The sequence below is a fragment of the Schistocerca nitens genome, chromosome 12 (assembly GCF_023898315.1).
Source record: "Schistocerca nitens isolate TAMUIC-IGC-003100 chromosome 12, iqSchNite1.1, whole genome shotgun sequence".
Taxonomy (NCBI): domain Eukaryota; kingdom Metazoa; phylum Arthropoda; class Insecta; order Orthoptera; family Acrididae; genus Schistocerca; species Schistocerca nitens.
In genome coordinates this window covers 192,573,278-192,592,220 of record NC_064625.1, presented here as the reverse complement: position 1 = coordinate 192,592,220, position 18,943 = coordinate 192,573,278, and the positions used below count along the sequence as shown (strand labels likewise).

General features: G+C 40.9%; 1 protein-coding gene across 1 annotated transcript in view; it reads right to left on the bottom strand.

Moving 5' to 3' along the window:
* LOC126215358 (uncharacterized) overlaps window positions 1-18,943 on the bottom strand; it is a 121,399-nt gene that overhangs the window by 88,411 nt on the left and 14,045 nt on the right. The window contains exons 2-3 of the mRNA XM_049942049.1: window positions 15,705-16,006; window positions 7,026-7,227 (exon numbers count right to left, since the gene is read on the bottom strand). Of these exons, the coding sequence (XP_049798006.1) occupies window positions 7,026-7,227; window positions 15,705-15,976 (474 nt within the window). The 5' untranslated portion in view covers window positions 15,977-16,006. The remainder of the gene's footprint in view (window positions 1-7,025; window positions 7,228-15,704; window positions 16,007-18,943) is intronic.

Below are 18,943 nucleotides of genomic sequence, written 5' to 3'. Positions count from 1 at the left end.
GCTGACACTTTCCATCCCCACAGTTACGTGGTGTTCAGACAGATAGAGTATATCAATCTCATTCTTATTTTTGAGATCATCTAAACACACTAGTAGCTCACCTACTTTATTTTTTATTCCCCTGATATTTTGATCAAGTAAATTGATACTATCCTTATATAAGAGGGTAGTTTCTGTTGTTGCCCCGGATGATAACTAGACGAAATATTTGTCAGTATCTGTAAGCGGTGGGTCCTCGAGGTACGGCAATACGCAAGCACGAGAAGTAAGTTTAAACATTTTTATTAACAAAGGCGGATCATAAAATATGCACGCTATGCACACCCGTCATACTGTGTCCGACATCCTAGCACCGGCTAATTACGGTCGTATCGAAAGGCTCCACGGTGAGCTAAGAAAAGAGTCGTATTCGCACCAGAGGCTGCGCTAGTTAATTGGCACGCCGTGGACGGCGTCCGTGGCGTACTCTCGTTGCAGTGCGGCCGGACGTGCATCTACTGACCGAGCAAATTGTCAGCATTCCACACAGGTCGGCTGGCGAGCGCGTCTTACGTACCGTACGGCTGCGCGCAATCTGCAGGCCCTTACATCACTCTCCCCAAAGAAAAAGAGCAACCGTAGGTAGCTCGGAACGACCTCCTGGGTGTTACGAATCTTATTTTGCCATTTGTGGCATCAGAGGGCATTGCAACATGTATTTCATTTGCAGACACAGTAACATTCGGTACAGAGAAGCGTGCCTCGAGGATGACAATTTCGTACATGACAAATGCTGTTGACAAAAGACAAATTAATAAAAGCAATAAAAACACAATGCTGACATTCAAGTATGCATTAACATCACTGGATGAATCAAAGGACTTAATTCTATTTGCTGCTTCAATGAAGTTTAACTCATTATTGGAAGAGATTACATTTTCATGGATGTGCTTAATTAAATTACTGTCATCAGAAAAACTAGATAAGGAACGCTTTCCTTGTGTTAATACGTACGAATCATTGTAATAAACAGATAACATTCTCATTAATGGCGACTGTTTGCGAAAGCTTAAGAGTGACTGGCGACAACACCTCTAAGATTGGATACGGTCCTTTCCAAAACTTCTTAAACTCTTTGACTCGACTCTTCTTTAACACCACGTCGCTCAGATACACAAGATCTCCAACTCGACACTGTCGCACTGCCGCTCGGCGGTCGTGTCGTCTCATTTTTGAAGAAAGGATTGACGATTCCGCCGCTTCACTCCCCTCCGTGCTTCCTTTAGCTTTCGTGCTAGATCCCTTACGTGTTCATTGCCGATTCCGGCAAACTGAGAAGCTGCTCTCTGTAAAATCTGATTGTCGTTCAGAGATTTAAACGTAAAAACACAATCACTCTAAACTCATTGTAATCTTCTGTTTTCACGCAAGTAGGCTCCACGCTAATGAAATCTTGTGCTGCTCCCTGAATTCTTAATTTGGTGACCACTAGCTTATCAGAATCTGTCCAGGATCCTAACAGTGTGGCACCTTCAAGTTTACTAAAAACACCTTCACACATCATCTTTGGGTTTCCGGCTAAACACTGGTACTGATGGCAATAATGAAAAATTCTGTATTGTAGTTGTACCTGTACTGCACGAACTATCATCTGACAAGTCTTTCGGAATGTTACGCTCGCTTCTTTCTGCTTTTAACCGCCGAATCTCTTCTCACAATTCATTAATAACAGTTTGTAGAGTGGCAATGTTACTCTGACCGGATTGCGACATTTCATCTAATTTAACGCCGACGAGTCACTCGAATGTAAAATAAACATCCGTCACTGCCTTTCGTATCGTAGCCAAACTGGAGTAGACCGACCCGAGTTCCAGCATCAAATGTCCCCGCACTGTCAAATGTTCACGCTGCTGCCGATAGAAGTTCATGTTGTGCTGCACCTCTTCAGGACTGTAGCCTTTCCATAATTACCCCACGCTGACACCACTTCTATAAGGGGGTAGTTTGTATCGTTGCCCCGAATGACAATTAGACAAAATATTTGTCAGGATTAGTAAGCAGTGGGTCCTCGAGGTACGGCAATACGCAAACACGAGAAGTAAGTTTAAACAGTTCTATTAACAGAGGCAGACCGTATAAAACACGCACGCTACGCGCACCCACCGTCACTGTGTCCGAAATCCTAACACCGGCCAATTACGGTCATATCGAAAGGCTCCGTGGTGAGCAAAGAAAGACATATTCGCAGACGAGGCCGCACTAGTTAATCGGCGCGCTGCAGACGGCGGACAGTGGCGGAGCCTCGTCGCAGTGCGGCCGGACGGCATCTACCGACCGAGCAAATTGTCAGCATTTCAGACAGGTCGACTGGCGAGCGCGTGTTACGTACCGTACGTCTGCGCACAAAGCGTAGACCCTCGCACTTCACATTATCCCTATTTACTGTACGTGAAACTTCTTTTATTCTATTTTTCTTGATTATTGTCCGTCTGGACTTTGGCTTTAACTAAAAAACCTGTCTGTCTGGTCCCATTAACCCCTGTGTGGCTGTGGCCCCCCTTATAGTATCTGCTAATAGAGACACTAACATATCTTTTCCCTTCCCGTCGCAGGAGACACTCGAATGTGCTGCCGACGTTACGTGCACCGCGAGGCGAGACGTGCGACGCTCACCACTGTGGAGAGACTTTGCGGACACGCGGTATTTAGATAGGTGAACTCGTGTGTGTCGTTATTCAAAACTTGTATCGTTTTGAAGACGGTTCAGACTTGTTACACTGCAGATTCACAGTCAGCATCTGAATTATTATGAAAGAAATCTAGAATTTTTACAAACTTTGTGAGTAAAAGCATTTGACGTGAACGTTCGTCCGTGAGCACATTTGAGTATCGACTGTGTAATGTACGTAGATACGTGTTTTATACGTCGATTATGTACATCGATGATACAATAATTCCAAAAAATGCAGACCTTCTGAATTATGCCGACGACACCACCTTCCTACGCTGGGGCCCTACGAAATGGCTAGCAGTGCAAAATAATATGAAGAACACTAGCCTCGTCACAGAATTTATGACTAAAAATAAATTGGCATTAAATAAAGAAAAGACAATTCTAATGGAGTTTACGCTAAATTACAAATCGAGACACGTGGATACTGAGCCAGAGTTATCAATTGAAACAATTGATAAACATAAATTCCTGGGTATTATAGTTGACGAACATCTTACACGGAAGGAGCACATCAGCTACACGTGTAAAAATCTCTCGTGTAATACCTACCTGTTAAAACGCCTTTCTAGCATTATAGTGTCACCAGTTTTAAGACAAATCTATTTTGGTATTATACACTCCCACCTACAATACGGTGTTGAGATTTGGGGTGGGGCACCGACAGTATACACGGATAGGGCTTTTAGAGCCCAGAAGAGAGCAATTAGGATAATAGCGAATATTAGTAAACGTCAATCCTGTAGAGAATACTTCGTTAAAATAGACTAACAGTGTATTCATTATTTATTCTAAGGACTATACTGTTTGTAAAAGAAAATATGGAGCACAGTATAACAAATAGTGATATCCACAGTTATAATACAAGGAAGAAAGAGGATTACCACATAAAATTCAGAAATAAAAAAGCAACCGATCATAATCCATTTTCTGCTGGAAGATTTTTTTACAACAGACTGCCAAATACCATAAAAATGTTAAAAGGAAACATATTTAAAATAAAATTAAAGCAGGTGTTAATTGCTAAATGTTTGTACTCCATCGAGGATTTTTATTGTTGTATGTACTTTATTTCTACTACTAAACTATTATTATTGTTCATGTATGTACTGTGTGACTATGTCCACAACTGTAAAAGTTATTATGGACAAATAAACCATTATTATGACAATTTTATTTCATGTAGTTCAATAATTGTCACCCTGCATATAATAATAATAATAATAATAATAATAATAATAACTTCTGAACGGTTTGTGATAGGACATTCAAACTGCACGGTTGGCCACAGACCACGATGGGAATTATTACGCACACGTGCACGTGCATTGTTGTTGTCGGCCATTTGCATGTGAAAATGTCACAGTACAGAGTGGCCGAGCGCTTTTGGAGGACCGAGAATCCGCATTTCGCAATCGAGAAGTCTCTTCACCGTCGAAGGGCGACTGTGTGGTGTGCAATGTCCAGTAACGGATTAATCGGTGTGCTATTCCTCGACGGCACAGTGACTACCGAATGGTGTGCGAAGCTTTCAGAAGATGATTTCAGCCCAATTATCCAAAGTTACCCCGACTTCAACGAGATCTGTTTCGTGCGAGATGGGGCTCGACCCCACTGAAGAAGGAGAGTGTTTGACGTCCTGGGGGAGCACTCTGGGGACCGCATTCTGGCTCTGGGATACCCGGAGGCCGCTGTCACGGGTCTCACTTGTCTGCCATATTCTCCAGATATAAACACATGTGCAGGGTGTGATTTGTGGGGGGATGTCTCAGGGGGTTAGCAGAATTACATACGTTACTAGCTCGGACCGTGGTGTTACGCACGGTTCGACAGCTATTTATAAATAGATGTCAATGCCGAAACTCACTACTGACACGTATGAATTATCAGAAAAGCCGTCCCTCGTTATATCTTTAAAAGTACATTATAGGTAAAGCTTATTTACAAAATCGTCTACATGCGGGTACAGATATACGAGGGGAATTCCAAACGTAGAAGCACATTTGTGAACAGTTGTACTTATTCTGATGATAGAAAACTGAAACATATCAATAGTGTTAATAGTGAGACTTATTAAAAGCTTTCAGTGTTCGGCTCCACAAATTTACATTATATGTAAAGTTTTACTCCAGGGCGTGGGAAATAAACATCCCAGGTTGGGATACATAAACTAAAACCAGAGGAGGGGACGGTCTGATGCAGAGGGGGGGAAATCCCCTCCATCCCCCCCTGCAAATCGCACACTGCACGTGTGACTCCTTTTTGTGGGGCTAAATTAAAGACGAGGTGTACAGCAATAACCCGAAAACCATTGCCGAGCTGAAAACGATCGTCCGGGAGGTCATCGACAGCATCGATGAACCGACACTTGGGCGGGTCGTGCAGAATTTCACTATTTGTCTGCACCGTATCATCGCCAATGACAGCAGGCAAATTGAACACGTTATAACCTAAATCCAAATATCTGCAGTGATGTTTACACGTTAAGTAAAGTGTGTGCATGCCATAGTTTGTAACTAATTTGCATTTTTTTCATATAGTTCAATAATTGTCATGCTGTATAAATGTAATAAACGCCAATTAAGTAACAAAACTGTTTTTCAGATCACATATATGAAAACTGTTGATTATGATAGTAATATTCTTTAATGGAATAGTTGAGTGATGTGTGTACTGGAATTGATTGTAGTTTGACTATAAATGCGTAATGTATAGATTGATTTTAGAATATTAAATTGGTTGGTTGAGAATTATGTGATGATATGTAAGGTCATTATATAATACATATGCATAGTATGTACCATGACTCAGTTTCCACAGTTTATATCACAGAATAACAAGCACAAATACAGGTCTGAACAATTATGGTGTTATTGTAAACAATAATGTGTACTAAGCTTTCAACTGCAGTCCATAAAGAGCATGAAACATTGTGAAGAACATGCTGGCACAAAGTACCTCTCTGCAGTAATTTAAAAAAAGTATTGAGTAGTTGCAAGAAAATTCTCTAATACTTTATGAAATCCCCTGATATTTTGCAGATGCATGAAATTCACTGACAATTCCTTATATTCCCTTTTTACGGGCACCCTAAAATAGTTATTTCATGTGCGAGTTCCAAGTATTTCTAAATGATCGTGAAATAAATGTAAGAGCGGACTAATGTTACTGATTCAGTGACATAAGCTACAACTTATTCATGAAAAAATACTTTGAAGTATGCATAAAAGTGCAGTTTACTCCACTGAAAGCAAGAGACTTTAACGATATATGTCATACATGAGAAGCATATATTTCTATTGTCAGTTCTATGAAAGGTTGTCTGTTATTATGATACACACTTCCCTTACCATTACAGTTTTGTACGGAGTCTAACGATTCGCACAATCTTACATTTCAATCAACTTTCGAATACACAAATATTTGTAAATGTAATCACTTTTGCTTAAAAATCAAATGTGTTTAAGATTCTTTCTGTTTGTGGTTCAGGTATAACAACATTTACAGAATTTGTATCTTCTGTGTGGGTAAACAGTTTTATTGCTTTTGATGTTTTATTATCATGTCTGTGTGGTTCCCTCTTCAGCTAGGAGGATTATTTCACTCATTCATGTGACTGGAAGCTTAGTAAAGCAGACGTCACGAAGTTGAATAGATGTACAACCTCTTTCTACAAAAGGTCACGTCTTCTGCTGTTTACTAATAATTTTTTCTTCTTAAAGAAAAGTTATTCTTCAGAAGATATCTGTAGCTTACAAGAAACCTGAAAACGCATTTTCCCATACTGTTCTGTTTCGTACATCTCAGGCCCTTACGAAAGTAAGGCATTTAGTGGCATTTAGAGCTGCCGATTTTTGTGGCACCACACACACTTCCTATTGTAAAAATTATATTACAAGTCAGTACAAACTATTCTCACTCATCCGATACTGTATCCAGAGGCTCAGCTTTACGTCTGCTCGGAGTGCGCTGGCGGCAGTGTATAACAGAAATGAGAAAGAGTGTTGTGACTGTAGTTTTGTTTCCAGCTGTGGCATTTACAGAGGCTACGGATACAGATACTGAAATTCGCTGACAGTTATCAATTTCAGAAATAAATATGCTGAAACTTTACTAGAACAAACTTTAAAGTGGCCGATTTTGAACCGTAAACATCAGAAAATTTACACACCGTGTCCACTGCCTTTCCACAATGTCCCTAATGATCTAATGAAGGCCCTGACAAAATTTGTGTATCTCCTGAGATGTGAACGGCTGCCCTGTGTAACCACTGGCAGGTTTACTTACCTTACACTTTAAAAGACGTAACACTTACCGAGTAGGTGAGACTCTGACTGGAATGCAGGTGCAACTCTGCGAGCCTCGGGCAGTGATCGCAGAGCTCCTGGATGACGAGGAGGTTGACATTGAACCACATGCGCACTATACACAGGTTCGGGATGTTTCGGAAGATCGCTATTGCTTCCTGCTCGTTCCCACCACCCTTACGGTCATCCAGGTAGCACTGCCACAGGGCCCTGCGACATAGTAACGTGTCAATAGTTCATTCGCAAATAGTATCTCTGACACAATTTGCAAACAGTGTGTAGTAACCTATTTTAAAATCTGTAATTGAAGCTATGCTTTCATAAAACCGGAAGTAAACAGATAAAAAAATTAAATGGCAACAAACACAGACACAAAAATGGAGGAACAAGAGCAACACTACCTTTCAGAGCTACCGGTTCCTTCACGTGACAATAGAACAAAAAGATCATTTGAAGTACTTTTATCTTTACAGTTCTGTACCTCAATTGCTAAAAATGGGAGCCATTACTGGTTCACTCTATTGTCCAACTTTCTGTCTGTGTCCGACTGCTAAAAACCCTTTTTCTTTGCAACAGGTAGACGTATCCACTTGACATTTATCTCACATATTACGCTCTACGGTCCCTTGGCGAAGAAAAAAATTTAACCCTCGAAACGGCGTGCCTGCGCATTAAGTGTGCCGATCGCAAATGAAATTGTTTTGTTCTGTTCCCTAGTTTTACAATTTGAAGCCCATATCTATTCCTTCACTGTTTCTTCAGCTAACACAGTAATAAGTTGTGTTGTCGTACATCCAAATGAGCAGCACTAATATAAAATAAACAGCAACCTAGATGAAAAAAATTACGATTCAAGCAAGAAAATGCCCAGATTCTGAGCTAGCAGCACGATCCCACAATCGGGCAGTTACCTACGAGATAATTAGAAATCGAATGTGGGCCGCAGGGATCTGACCCGACTGTGCCGTGTAATGCTTCGAGTGGGTCATCACCGTGAGGTAACACTTGTATGCGGCAACAGTGTGACACGGTGAAAGGTTTTCTTTTATTACTGTTTAATTAAACACTGATTTAGCTCATAAAATGTAAGTTTATTTTATCACTGTTTAATAAAACTAAGATTAAACTCTGATTTTGCACATACACGTTTACCTCGGTAATATAAAGACAACTATTCTTCACATGTGTACAAAATGTGCTACACACCCACTGGAGCAATAAACTTCTATGTCAGTGCAATAAAAAAATATGGCCATCTACGTTGCAAATTTTGATACTCACAATCTTACTCATCAAAACCTATAGGATGCAGACTCATGAAATTTAGCATGAAGCAAGTTTTCACAGCACAGGATATGTGTGCGTGTGCGAGTGTATACCCGTCCTTTTTTCCCCCTAAGGTAAGTCTTTCCGCTCCCGGGATTGGAATGACTCCTTACCCTCTCCCTTAAAACCCACATCCTTTCGTCTTTCCCTCTCCTTCCCTCTTTCCTGATGAGGCAACAGTTTGTTGCGAAAGCTTGAATTTTGTGTGTATGTTTGTGTTTGTTTGTGTTTGTGTGTCTGTCGACCTGCCAGCACTTTCATTTGGTAAGTCACATCATCTTTGTTTTTAAAATGTTTTTTGTGTGATATAATTGCAAATTATTTGTCACTTGTTACCAGACTGATTAACTGTCCACAATCTGTTAAAATCCCTTTTTCATAGATATGTGTACACATATCAAGTTGAAATTTGTCACACCTTAATGTCTACAGTCCTCGGCAGTGTGAAGAAGGTAAGCTTCTAAGTCAATGTAATCAAAAGATTTATTATTTATTACATATTATTACACATTATTTACATCACAAATGTTGATACTCGGAAACTCACTCATTAAAATTATAGGGTACTCCTCGTTGATGCAGAGTTATGAAAGTTGGCAAAAAGCATGTTTTCACCATATAAATAAAGGGGAAAAAATACGAAAATTATGAATTTGTAATTTTGTTACATAAAAAATATATTTCTTTTGTCATTTCAAACATGAAATTAAAACATTCCTGGAAGTCTTGGAATCTCTGGGACTCATACCTTGCAAGTATCAATGTCAATACCAGGCACAAGTCACCAATATTCTAGATTGATAAATGAATAAACTGTTTTATATACATAAATAAGTCTGTACGGAACCATCAGTGTCTGAGTTCTACTCTCATCTGGCCAATTTATGCTATCATTTCACCTCGCTGTGCCAATGCAATTTGTGCTTTCATTTCACCTCACTATGCCAATGCAATTTGTGCTTTCATTTCACCTCGCTGTGCCAATGCAATTTGTGCTTTCATTTCACCTCACTATGCCAATGCAATTTGTGCTTTCATTTCACCTCACTGTGCCAATGTAATGAGTCCCTCATTTCGACTGTGGTAATATACACCACTCCAGAGGATTTGTTTGCCCCTACGTCTTCCAACAAACAAATCATACTTGCAACCGAAAATTATAAAATGAGATGTCATAGGTGAGAGTACAGTTATCGTTTGGGGTTGTTAAGTTTTATTTGCACGTGACGAATTCTATCAAAGAAAGACATCTTCCGAGATGGGGCGGCGGTTGTAGCAGCTTTTTGGGAGGAAATATCTGCTCAGACACAGAAACATAAGATACACGTACTGCCACCCTTAGAGGTGCACCGAGTTCCAAAGCATAGGCAGAAACATTTTAAGGTTTTTAAGGAAAGAGATCCCCATTATCCTGTCTGAGTCTCAGTTTGGGCTCAATATATTGAATCCAGGAGGTTTAATTGTATGTGAGTTGACACGATTTGTGAAGGAAGTACATGTGTTATTAATGCCCAACATAGGTCTTACTTGTGAGCTTTCAAACCACAAAATGTCAATTTTGGGTGATGTCTGACTAATTATAGATGGGCGTAAGAAGAAACTTATTTTGGAAACTACATAATCCTTCAAGAAATGGCTAGGATTCTGTCTAGTTCGAGGGTTGGGCTAACTATATTATCTCAACATTGTGAATGGAAAATACTTTCTAGGAATAGTAGAAAAGTGCATCGGATAATCTGATGACGAATCGAATCAGGATCTGGGGTCACATCACACGACGAGTGAAGAGCCCGAACAGTTCTCGATCGGCAAAAGTGTCACCGTATAATTTGTCACCGGAGACGTTGCAGTACACTTTCACAGCTGAGTAGCCACTGTAGCAGCAGCCAGAGGTAGAAGGGGCTCGTGGAGAGGGGAATAACAGCTCCAATAGCACGGGTCGTAGTGCCCGAGACTTTGCCGACGCCTTCTCGACAGAGGGGACGAAGGTGACGGCGGAGGTATACGACTGCCATTAGCTCTCCGAAGACCCAAAGTAGTAGAGTGTGTGCAAAATAATGTGGCCGATAAATGCGCAATCGGCACAGCACGGACGGAGGGGCAATAGTAATGGGGGTTGCAGGCACGTACTGTACGGGCAATGCTGAGCACTGGAGGGAAGTGCTGCTCTAAACTAACCTCTACACTCGCATTTTTTGTAAGTACTGAGTGGAGCCTCTTTGTGCCCACACTTGTACAGTGAGCATTCCAAAAGATCTACTGTCACCTCTGCTTCGGTTAGTACCTAGAAAGAACTCCGCTGAAAATGCAACAAAAGCAGTGATCGGTTTTCACCGGGCTTTTTAGCCACTTGTAATTTTTAGAGAAGTATCACGTGTTGAAAGTTTTGAGTAAAACCTACACATTTATTCACCTCACTTGTTGTGCAGATGCAGCTACAGGAGAATTCTGAAACTGTAGTTTTATTAATTGAGGAACTGAAGAAAAGTAAAGTGAATAGCTTATAAAAAAGCACATCCTCACTACAAAAATAAATGTGTAATGTCTTCACCGATGCCGTTTCAAAACCCGACAGCATATCTCATTTCACCAGCTATCGACGGCCCTCAAGAATTACATTCTTTCGTCAAAAAAGTCTGTGGTTAGTGGAAATAACGAGGTAGGTAATGAAGTTCTGCACAATAACCATTTGGAAAAATATTCTCCTCTTTGTTCGCTATCATTTGCCAAACTCTCATTTCGACAACTCGAACTGTTTACAAAATATGAGGAATGTTGTGGAATGCAAATGAGTGTGCTAGACCAGATCAATTTGTTTGAGACTGGTTACAGGTAAAGACCTCCACCAAAGCCTAAAGAAAAATTCAATACGTCAGCTAAATTTCGTACACGGCTACATATTATGCGATACGGCCCACACGCAAAATCGAAGCGACCCCCAGTTTTCATTACAAACTTTTTCGAAGTTCGTGCAATGTCACAATAACAGTGACCGATAATGAAATGGTGGGCACATCGTCACGAATCTTACACGAAAGATATAATTAACACAAAAATGCAAGTTTTTGACCAAACAGTCTCTGTAAAATTGTTCGAGAAAGATTGCAGGACGTGCACCTCGATTCTGTCATCAGAGCGTGTTGCCGACCGGACAAAAGGGGGCAAACGACATTGGCCTTCCTTTGCAAAAAAAATTAATGAAATCACCCAACATTTTGGATGAAAACTGATCACTAAGCATCAGCCACAATTCGACAATAACCGGGAAGTGACAAGTCACCAGAAAGTGGTCACTGTCAAAAATACCGTCACGTAGCAATCATCGTAGCAAGTCCATCAGTTTGGGGAAGAGAGTGCGAGGTCGACAGCTGAAAAAGTGCCACAGGCGACACTGATATGCGTAGGACAACTCTCTTTGGCAAGAGATATATCGAGATTGGAAAGAACCTGGGCAATCGGAAGGCCCCTACTTAATACTTTCCCACAGTGGGAGGTGCACAGTGAAATTTCTATGTAGGAGGAAAAGGGATAGGGACGAGTTCTGGGTTAAAGTATTCATCTGGAGGTATTTAAGTGCCCTGTAAATGTTACAAATGGTGATCTGTAGGGGCAGTCACACTCGTGCACGGTAAGGTGAAGAATGCACCCACTGACGAAAACTGTATAAGCCGATGTCCCGATATAGTATCTGGAACAGCCTGTACGAGTACGGTCCTAACACTATGCACAGTAACTTAAAGGAGTTCTGGCAGATGCCAGAGGATGAAGACACTCCCGGGGCCGGGTGTGGCGGGTGGTTTTTGAAGGAGCAGAATGGGGAAGGAAATTAACTGTGCACATTCAAAGGAACTGTCTCATCATTTACCTCAGTAGATTTAATGAAATCGTGCAAAGCCTGAATACGGATGACTGGAAACAGTTTCGAATTGCCACTGCCCCGAGCACGAGTCCCGTGTATTGCCACTGGATCATTTCATCCCTTGGTAGTGGTTCTGGTGATAGTGATGACGGTAATAACAATTATCATCATCATCATCCTCATCATTACTAACAAAACAATATTAATAATAACCTTATATGAAGCAACAGTATCAAGAATATACATCGACAGCAATACTGAAGCAGACGGATCGGATTCTAAATAATACACGAAAAAATCTGTTTGTTCGTGTTATTCTGCTTTGTATAGTTTAATATCAGCTGTAAGTCCCATTTCGTTTGGGTCCCACACACTCAAGTAATGCTCTAAGACGTATCAAATGACGTATGTAAGCGATATTATTTGGAATTTGATTGCATTTTCCCAGTGTCTTACACTATGAAATTAAATACACCATCTGCTTTACTTCCTATTGCCTATGTGGTCACCCCATTTCAGATTCCCACAAAAGGTTAAAGAAGTGTTTGTACAAATTTGTTTGGAAGACCATAAGGGAACAATTGACAGGAATGGGGGAAAGAAATACAGTAGAAGAAGAATGGGTAGCTCTGAGGAATGAAGTAGTGAAGGCAGCAGAGGACCAAGTAGGTAAAAAGACGAGGGCTAGTAGAAATCCTTAGGTAACAGAAAAGATACTGAATTTAATTGATGAAACGAGAAAATACAAAAATGCAGCAAGTGAAGCAGCCAAAAAGGAATACAAATGTCTAAAAAATGAGACTGACAGGAAGTGCAAAATGGCTAAGCAGGGATGGCTAGAGGACAAATGTAAGGATGTAGAGGCTTATCTCATGAGGGGTAAGATAGTTACTGCGTACAGGAAAATTAAAGAGACCTTTGGAGAAAGGAGAACCACTTGCATGAATATCAATAGCTCAGATGGAAACCCAGTCCTAAGCAAAGAAGGGGGAAGCAGAAAAGTGGAAGGAGTATATAGAGGGTCTATACAGGGGCAATGTTCTTGAGGACAATATTATGGAAATGGAAGAGGTTTAGATGAAAATGAAATGGGAGATATGATACTGTATGAAGAGTTTGACAGAGCACTGAAAGACCTGAGTCGAAACAAGGCCCCGGGAGTAGACAACATTCCATTAGAACTACTGATGGCCTTGGGAGAGCCAGTCATGACAAAACTCTACCATCTGGTGAGCAAGATGTATGAGACAGGCGAAATACCCTCAGACTTCAAGAAGAATATAATAATTCCAATCCCAAAGAAAGCAGGTGATGACAGATGTGAAAATTACCGAACTAACAGTTTAATAAGTCACAGCTGCAAAATACTAATGCGAGTTCTTTACAGACGAATGGAAAAACTGGTAGCAGCGGACCTCAGGGAAGACCAGTTTCGATTCCATAGAAATGTTGGAACACATGAGGCAACACTGACCCTACGACTTATCTTAGAAGAAAGATTAAGAAAAGGCAAACCTACGTTTCTAACATTTGTAGACTCAGAGAAAGCTTTTGACAATGTTGAGTGGAATACTCTCTTTCAAATTCTAAAGGTGGTAGGGGTAAAATACAGGGAGCAAAAGGCTATTTACAATTTGTACAGAAACCAGATGGCAGTTATAAGAGTTCAGGGGTACGAAAGGGAAGCAGTGGTTGGGAAGGGGGTGAGACAGGGTTGTAGCCTCTTCCCGATGTTATTCAATCTGTATATTGAGCAAGCAGTAAAGGAAACAAAAGAAAAGTTCGGAGTAGGCATTAAAATCCGTGGAGAAGAAATAAAAACTTTGAGGTTCGCCGATGACATTGTAATTCTGTCAGAGACAGCAAAGGACTTGGAAGAGCAGTTGAACGGAATGGACAGTGTCTTGGAAGGAGGATATAAGATGAACATCAACAAAAGCAAAACGAGTATAATGGAATGTAGTCGAATTAAGTCGGTTGATGCTGAGGGGATTAGATTAGGAAATGAGAAAGTTAAAGTAGTAAAGGAGATTTGCTATTTGGGGAGCAAAATAACTGATGATGGTCGAAGTAGAGAGGATATAAAATGTAGACTGGCAATGGCAAGGAAAGCGTTTCTGAAGAAGAGAAATTTGTTAACATCAAGTATAGATTTAAGAGGAAGTCGTTTCTGGAAGTATTTGTATGGAGTGTAGGCATGTATGGAAGTGAAACGTGGACGATAAATAGTTTAGACAAGAAGAGAATAGAAGCTTTCGAAATGTGATGCTACAGAAGAATGCTGAAGATTAGGTCGGTAGATCACATAACTAACGAGGAGGTATTGAACAGAATTGAGGGGAAGAGGAGTTTGTGGCACAACTTTGACTAGAAGAAGGGACCGGTTGGTAGGACAGGTTCTGAGGCATCAAGGGATCACCAATTTAGTACTGGAGGGCAGCGTGGAGGGTAAAAATCGTAGAGGGAGACCAAGAGATGAATACACTAAGCAGATTCAGAAGGATGTAGGCTGCAGTAGGTACTGGGAGATGAAGAAGCTTGCACAGGATAGAGTAGCATGGAGAGCTGCATCAAACCAGTCTCAGGACTGAAGACCACAACAACAACAAAATGTTACCTCGACAAATGTATGCCCAAAATTTCATTACTCTACAGTAATTCATTTTCGGTGCTGCAATTTTTTTCCATCAGTGTATTTATGACCCCAATGACAATCCTATTTTTCTTTACAACGGTCAAATACTTTCGAGTTTTCGATATATCTGAAGGTGTTAAGAATTAGAACATCCCAGACGATGATACCGTATTCGTCCAGGGACACCTATACTGTGACTATCAGAAAGTACTTTTCGTACGTCACAGCCCTCAAACTGGTGGGCACTGTCACTGGGCACAATGGGTGGGTTCAGTTTTATTGAGTACTCCCAGATTTTTTACATATGTGTTTGTGGCAGAACTCACGTCAGTTGTTATAAAACACGATTCCGATTGTAATTTTTTTTAAAGAGAAGTGGCACATTTAAATTCAGCTCCAGTTCAGCTGGAAATAAACTGTCCCGCCAGACCAGACAGTTCAGACTTTTCTAAAACTCCGTCGGGATAAAAATGAGGGCGAGGATAAATGAACGGGTACACACTCACGTACAGAACTAAAGGAGCAAAATAGAAAGATAAAGAGATTGCTATACACTCTGGTTCATAGGTGGCAGAAGGAAAAAGATTAACTGGGAATTAATAGCATACACACATACCAAGTGCCTCTATCACATCTACCCGACACTCTCTTTATCTAACAAATATAAAAAAAGGAAAACATCATTCTAAAACTGGAATACATTTTCAGTTAAAACCGGATTACTCCAATGAGTTAAGTTGACCTGACAGTATGTTTAAATGCAAAGTTTTCCACATCAATGTTGCAATATAATAAATAAAGGTATCACCCGACAATATTTTTTAAAAGCAGAACAATTCACATTTTATGTATTAGTAGGTTTCTTACCCAATATTGAATTCCCTGTCAGCCCACAACTTGGAATCTTGAGACAGCTTTTTCCAACGACGGCACACGTTCGGTACCACATTCAGTAGATCGGTGAAAGCCACGTGGGACAGGATCATTAGCAGCAGTTCGTCTGGCAAGTCATTGATGCCCGTGTGCCACATCACGCTGCCTTCGGCGGGCACGTCGTGTCTGCCTCTGTTATCGCAGCCTGAAGCCGTTCTGCTGTCGGGTGGGCCTTCAGACCGCGGTGAGTTGGAAGGAGTTGTCATGTGGATGTCTGGCAGATATGTTCGCAAGTGCTGGAAAAAAAAAAAAAAAAAAAAAATGTGTTATAAACCTAGATTCGTACGAATCTGTGGATTTCAACTGCTGGCAACAATGTTAATTCAATGAATAACAGCAACAGCTCACTATCACTTGACGGCTCTTATTGAAATCATTTCTTACAAGTGAAAATCGTAAGGGGCGAGTTAACAGTGCGATACCACACCGACGGAGCGTTGACGTCATTAATGTCACAGATACGAGACTTAAGAACCGAGCGGGTGACGTTACTAGGAAAAAAAACGATAGCAAAATAAAATATCACGAATTAACACATTCTCCACTAGATCGTAGAGGGCTTTGGGTCGAGAACGTTGTTCTTATTAATGCCTTTTAACACAGTAAAAACTTACACGAAGATTGTTCCCCTCAACGAAATGCCACTGCCACTACACCCACATGGATCCAGTAAACAGAAAACCTACGCCACCACCAACAAAAATGGAACAGCACACAGCATGCAGGAGAACGTATGTGAATATGGAAGATAGGGGACGAGTTACTAACGGACTTGGAGCTGCAATAGGTACAGCACTTGCTTGTTAAACACAATTTAGAGTCCCGATCCAGCAAACAGTTTTAGTCTGCCAGGAAGTTTCAGTTAACAACATTATGACATTATATGCAAAACTTATGACCGAAGTCTAAAACAAATACCGTATTTATCCGATTATAAGACGAGGTTTTTTCCTAGATCGGTTGTCCGAGAAATACGGGTTCGCTTATATTCGCATACCAAGTAACTGCTGCTCAGTTCAATGTTTTTTCACATTGTTTAATAGATGAATGTGGGGTCGTCTTATATTTACAGATGAAGCTTTGTCTATTGAGGTCTCATATTCATAAAAGTGTATTTTGAATGATCCTAAACGGTAGTGTGTAGCAAACAATGCTTGCGTTCAAAGAGAAAGGGATTTATCGATATGCCGAAGCACTCGATACAAAACAGACCTTCTCGATCAATCTAGGGATACGCGTGAAGCTATGTGATAGCAACAGCGACAATCAAATGCCCTGCTTAAAACCTGACAATTTAGTGAAACTCCCGAGGAAATAACATAACAGAAGTTTTTAAGTTGATAGAATTGAATGTTTGAACAGGTTCGTAATAAAAGTTCTCACACATATGGATACTGTACACACTCATCTATGTTGCTTTTTAAGTAAAGGTGACATTGAAATGGGAAGATGTTCTCCTTCGAAAACCATTACTTGATTCTGAACCCAAGTCAATATTTTGTTTATGAGAAACTATAACGATTTGCCGCTTGGGTTGCAAATGAGAAATTCGCTCGATGTTCACGTATTAGAATAACGCGGATAAACGTTACCAGCATTTAATCAGTTCTGCAGCAAGCTGATGAAATTCAGACGAAACGAGAAACAAAATTAATCCAGAATTAAAAGTCTACAGAACGAAATAAATCACATTAGACTGTAATTTATTCTTGCGATAACAACTGCAATCAGAGGAATGACGCATTTTGGAGATAGTATCGAGAGAAGTAAATACGTCGCAGGTTCGAGAATTAGACTGAATTGTGATTGCGATCTTTTATTTAGTATATACTGGTTGTTGCACATGACCTGCACCGTGGAAGATTTTATCGTCCACGTTGCTCAAGAACAACACTACGGAACGTTGGATGCGGCACAGTGAAACAAGTTTGGCTGTGAGCGAGCATAAATTACGTCGTGTTGCCAACCATGGGAATGGATACTGCATAGTTTGATTTTTTATCAACATCTACCACATTTAAACTGCAGTTTGCCTAAATTCATTTGCATTCGAAATCGAACTGACTTTAAAATTGGACAAATACTCAGCATATCCTGCAGAAATACGTGCTATTGTTAACAACCTAGATTGGGGCCAGTGGTGTACTTACGTGTTTCGTGCAACGATCTACATCTACATTTATACTCCGCAAGCCACCCAACGGTGTGTGGCGGAGGGCACTTTTCGTGCCACTCTCATTACCTCCCTTTTCTGTTCCAGTCGCGTATGGTTCGCGGGAAGAACGACTGTCTGAAAGCCTCCGTGCGCGCTCGAATCTCTCTAATTTTACATTTGTGATCTCCTCGGGAGGTATAAGTAGGGGCAAGCAATATATTCGACACCTCATCCAGAAACGCACCCTCTCGAAACCTGGCGAGCAAGCTACACCGCGATGCAGAGCGCCTCTCTTGCAGAGTCTGCCACTGGAGTTTGCTAAACATCTCCGAAACGCTATCACGGTTACCAAACAACCCTGTGACGAAACGCGCCGCTCTTCTTTGGATCTTCTCTATCTCCTCCGTCAACCCGATCTGGTACGGATGTTATCGACGCTTCCGTGAGATATGACGGGAGCAATTGGGAGTGTATCAGCTGCTGATTCTACAAAACCAGCGAGAGAGCGGCGGGCACACGATATGTTTGGAAGCAAGAGTCATTGCAACATTCACACATCAGTATCATTTACGAAACATCGATGTTTATCATTTTTTAAAAATTACGTTCTTTAGATGGCGTCCTCCTGTACGAATACATTCGTGAAATCTGCTCTTGAGACTCCTCATTGGCCACTGCCACATATCAGCTGGGATACTGTGAATTGCATCCCGAATTCTCTGTTTCATTCATCCACAGTTCTTGGTCGAGTCGTGTAGACGTTGCCCTTGAGGTAGCCCCACAAGAAAAAATCACAAACGGATAAATCTAGCGATCTAGGGGGCCAGGGAATGTTACCGAATCGTGAAATCACAAGGTTGCCAAACAATTCTCACACATATGCCATCGATTGCCGTGCAGTGTGTGATGTCGCTCCGCCCTGTTGAAACCAGGCTTCTTGAACTTTTGGAAAGTTGTACAATGCAGATGTAAAGAAAGTTCGTAACATCTCCCCGTAACGATCGGCATTGACAGTTAT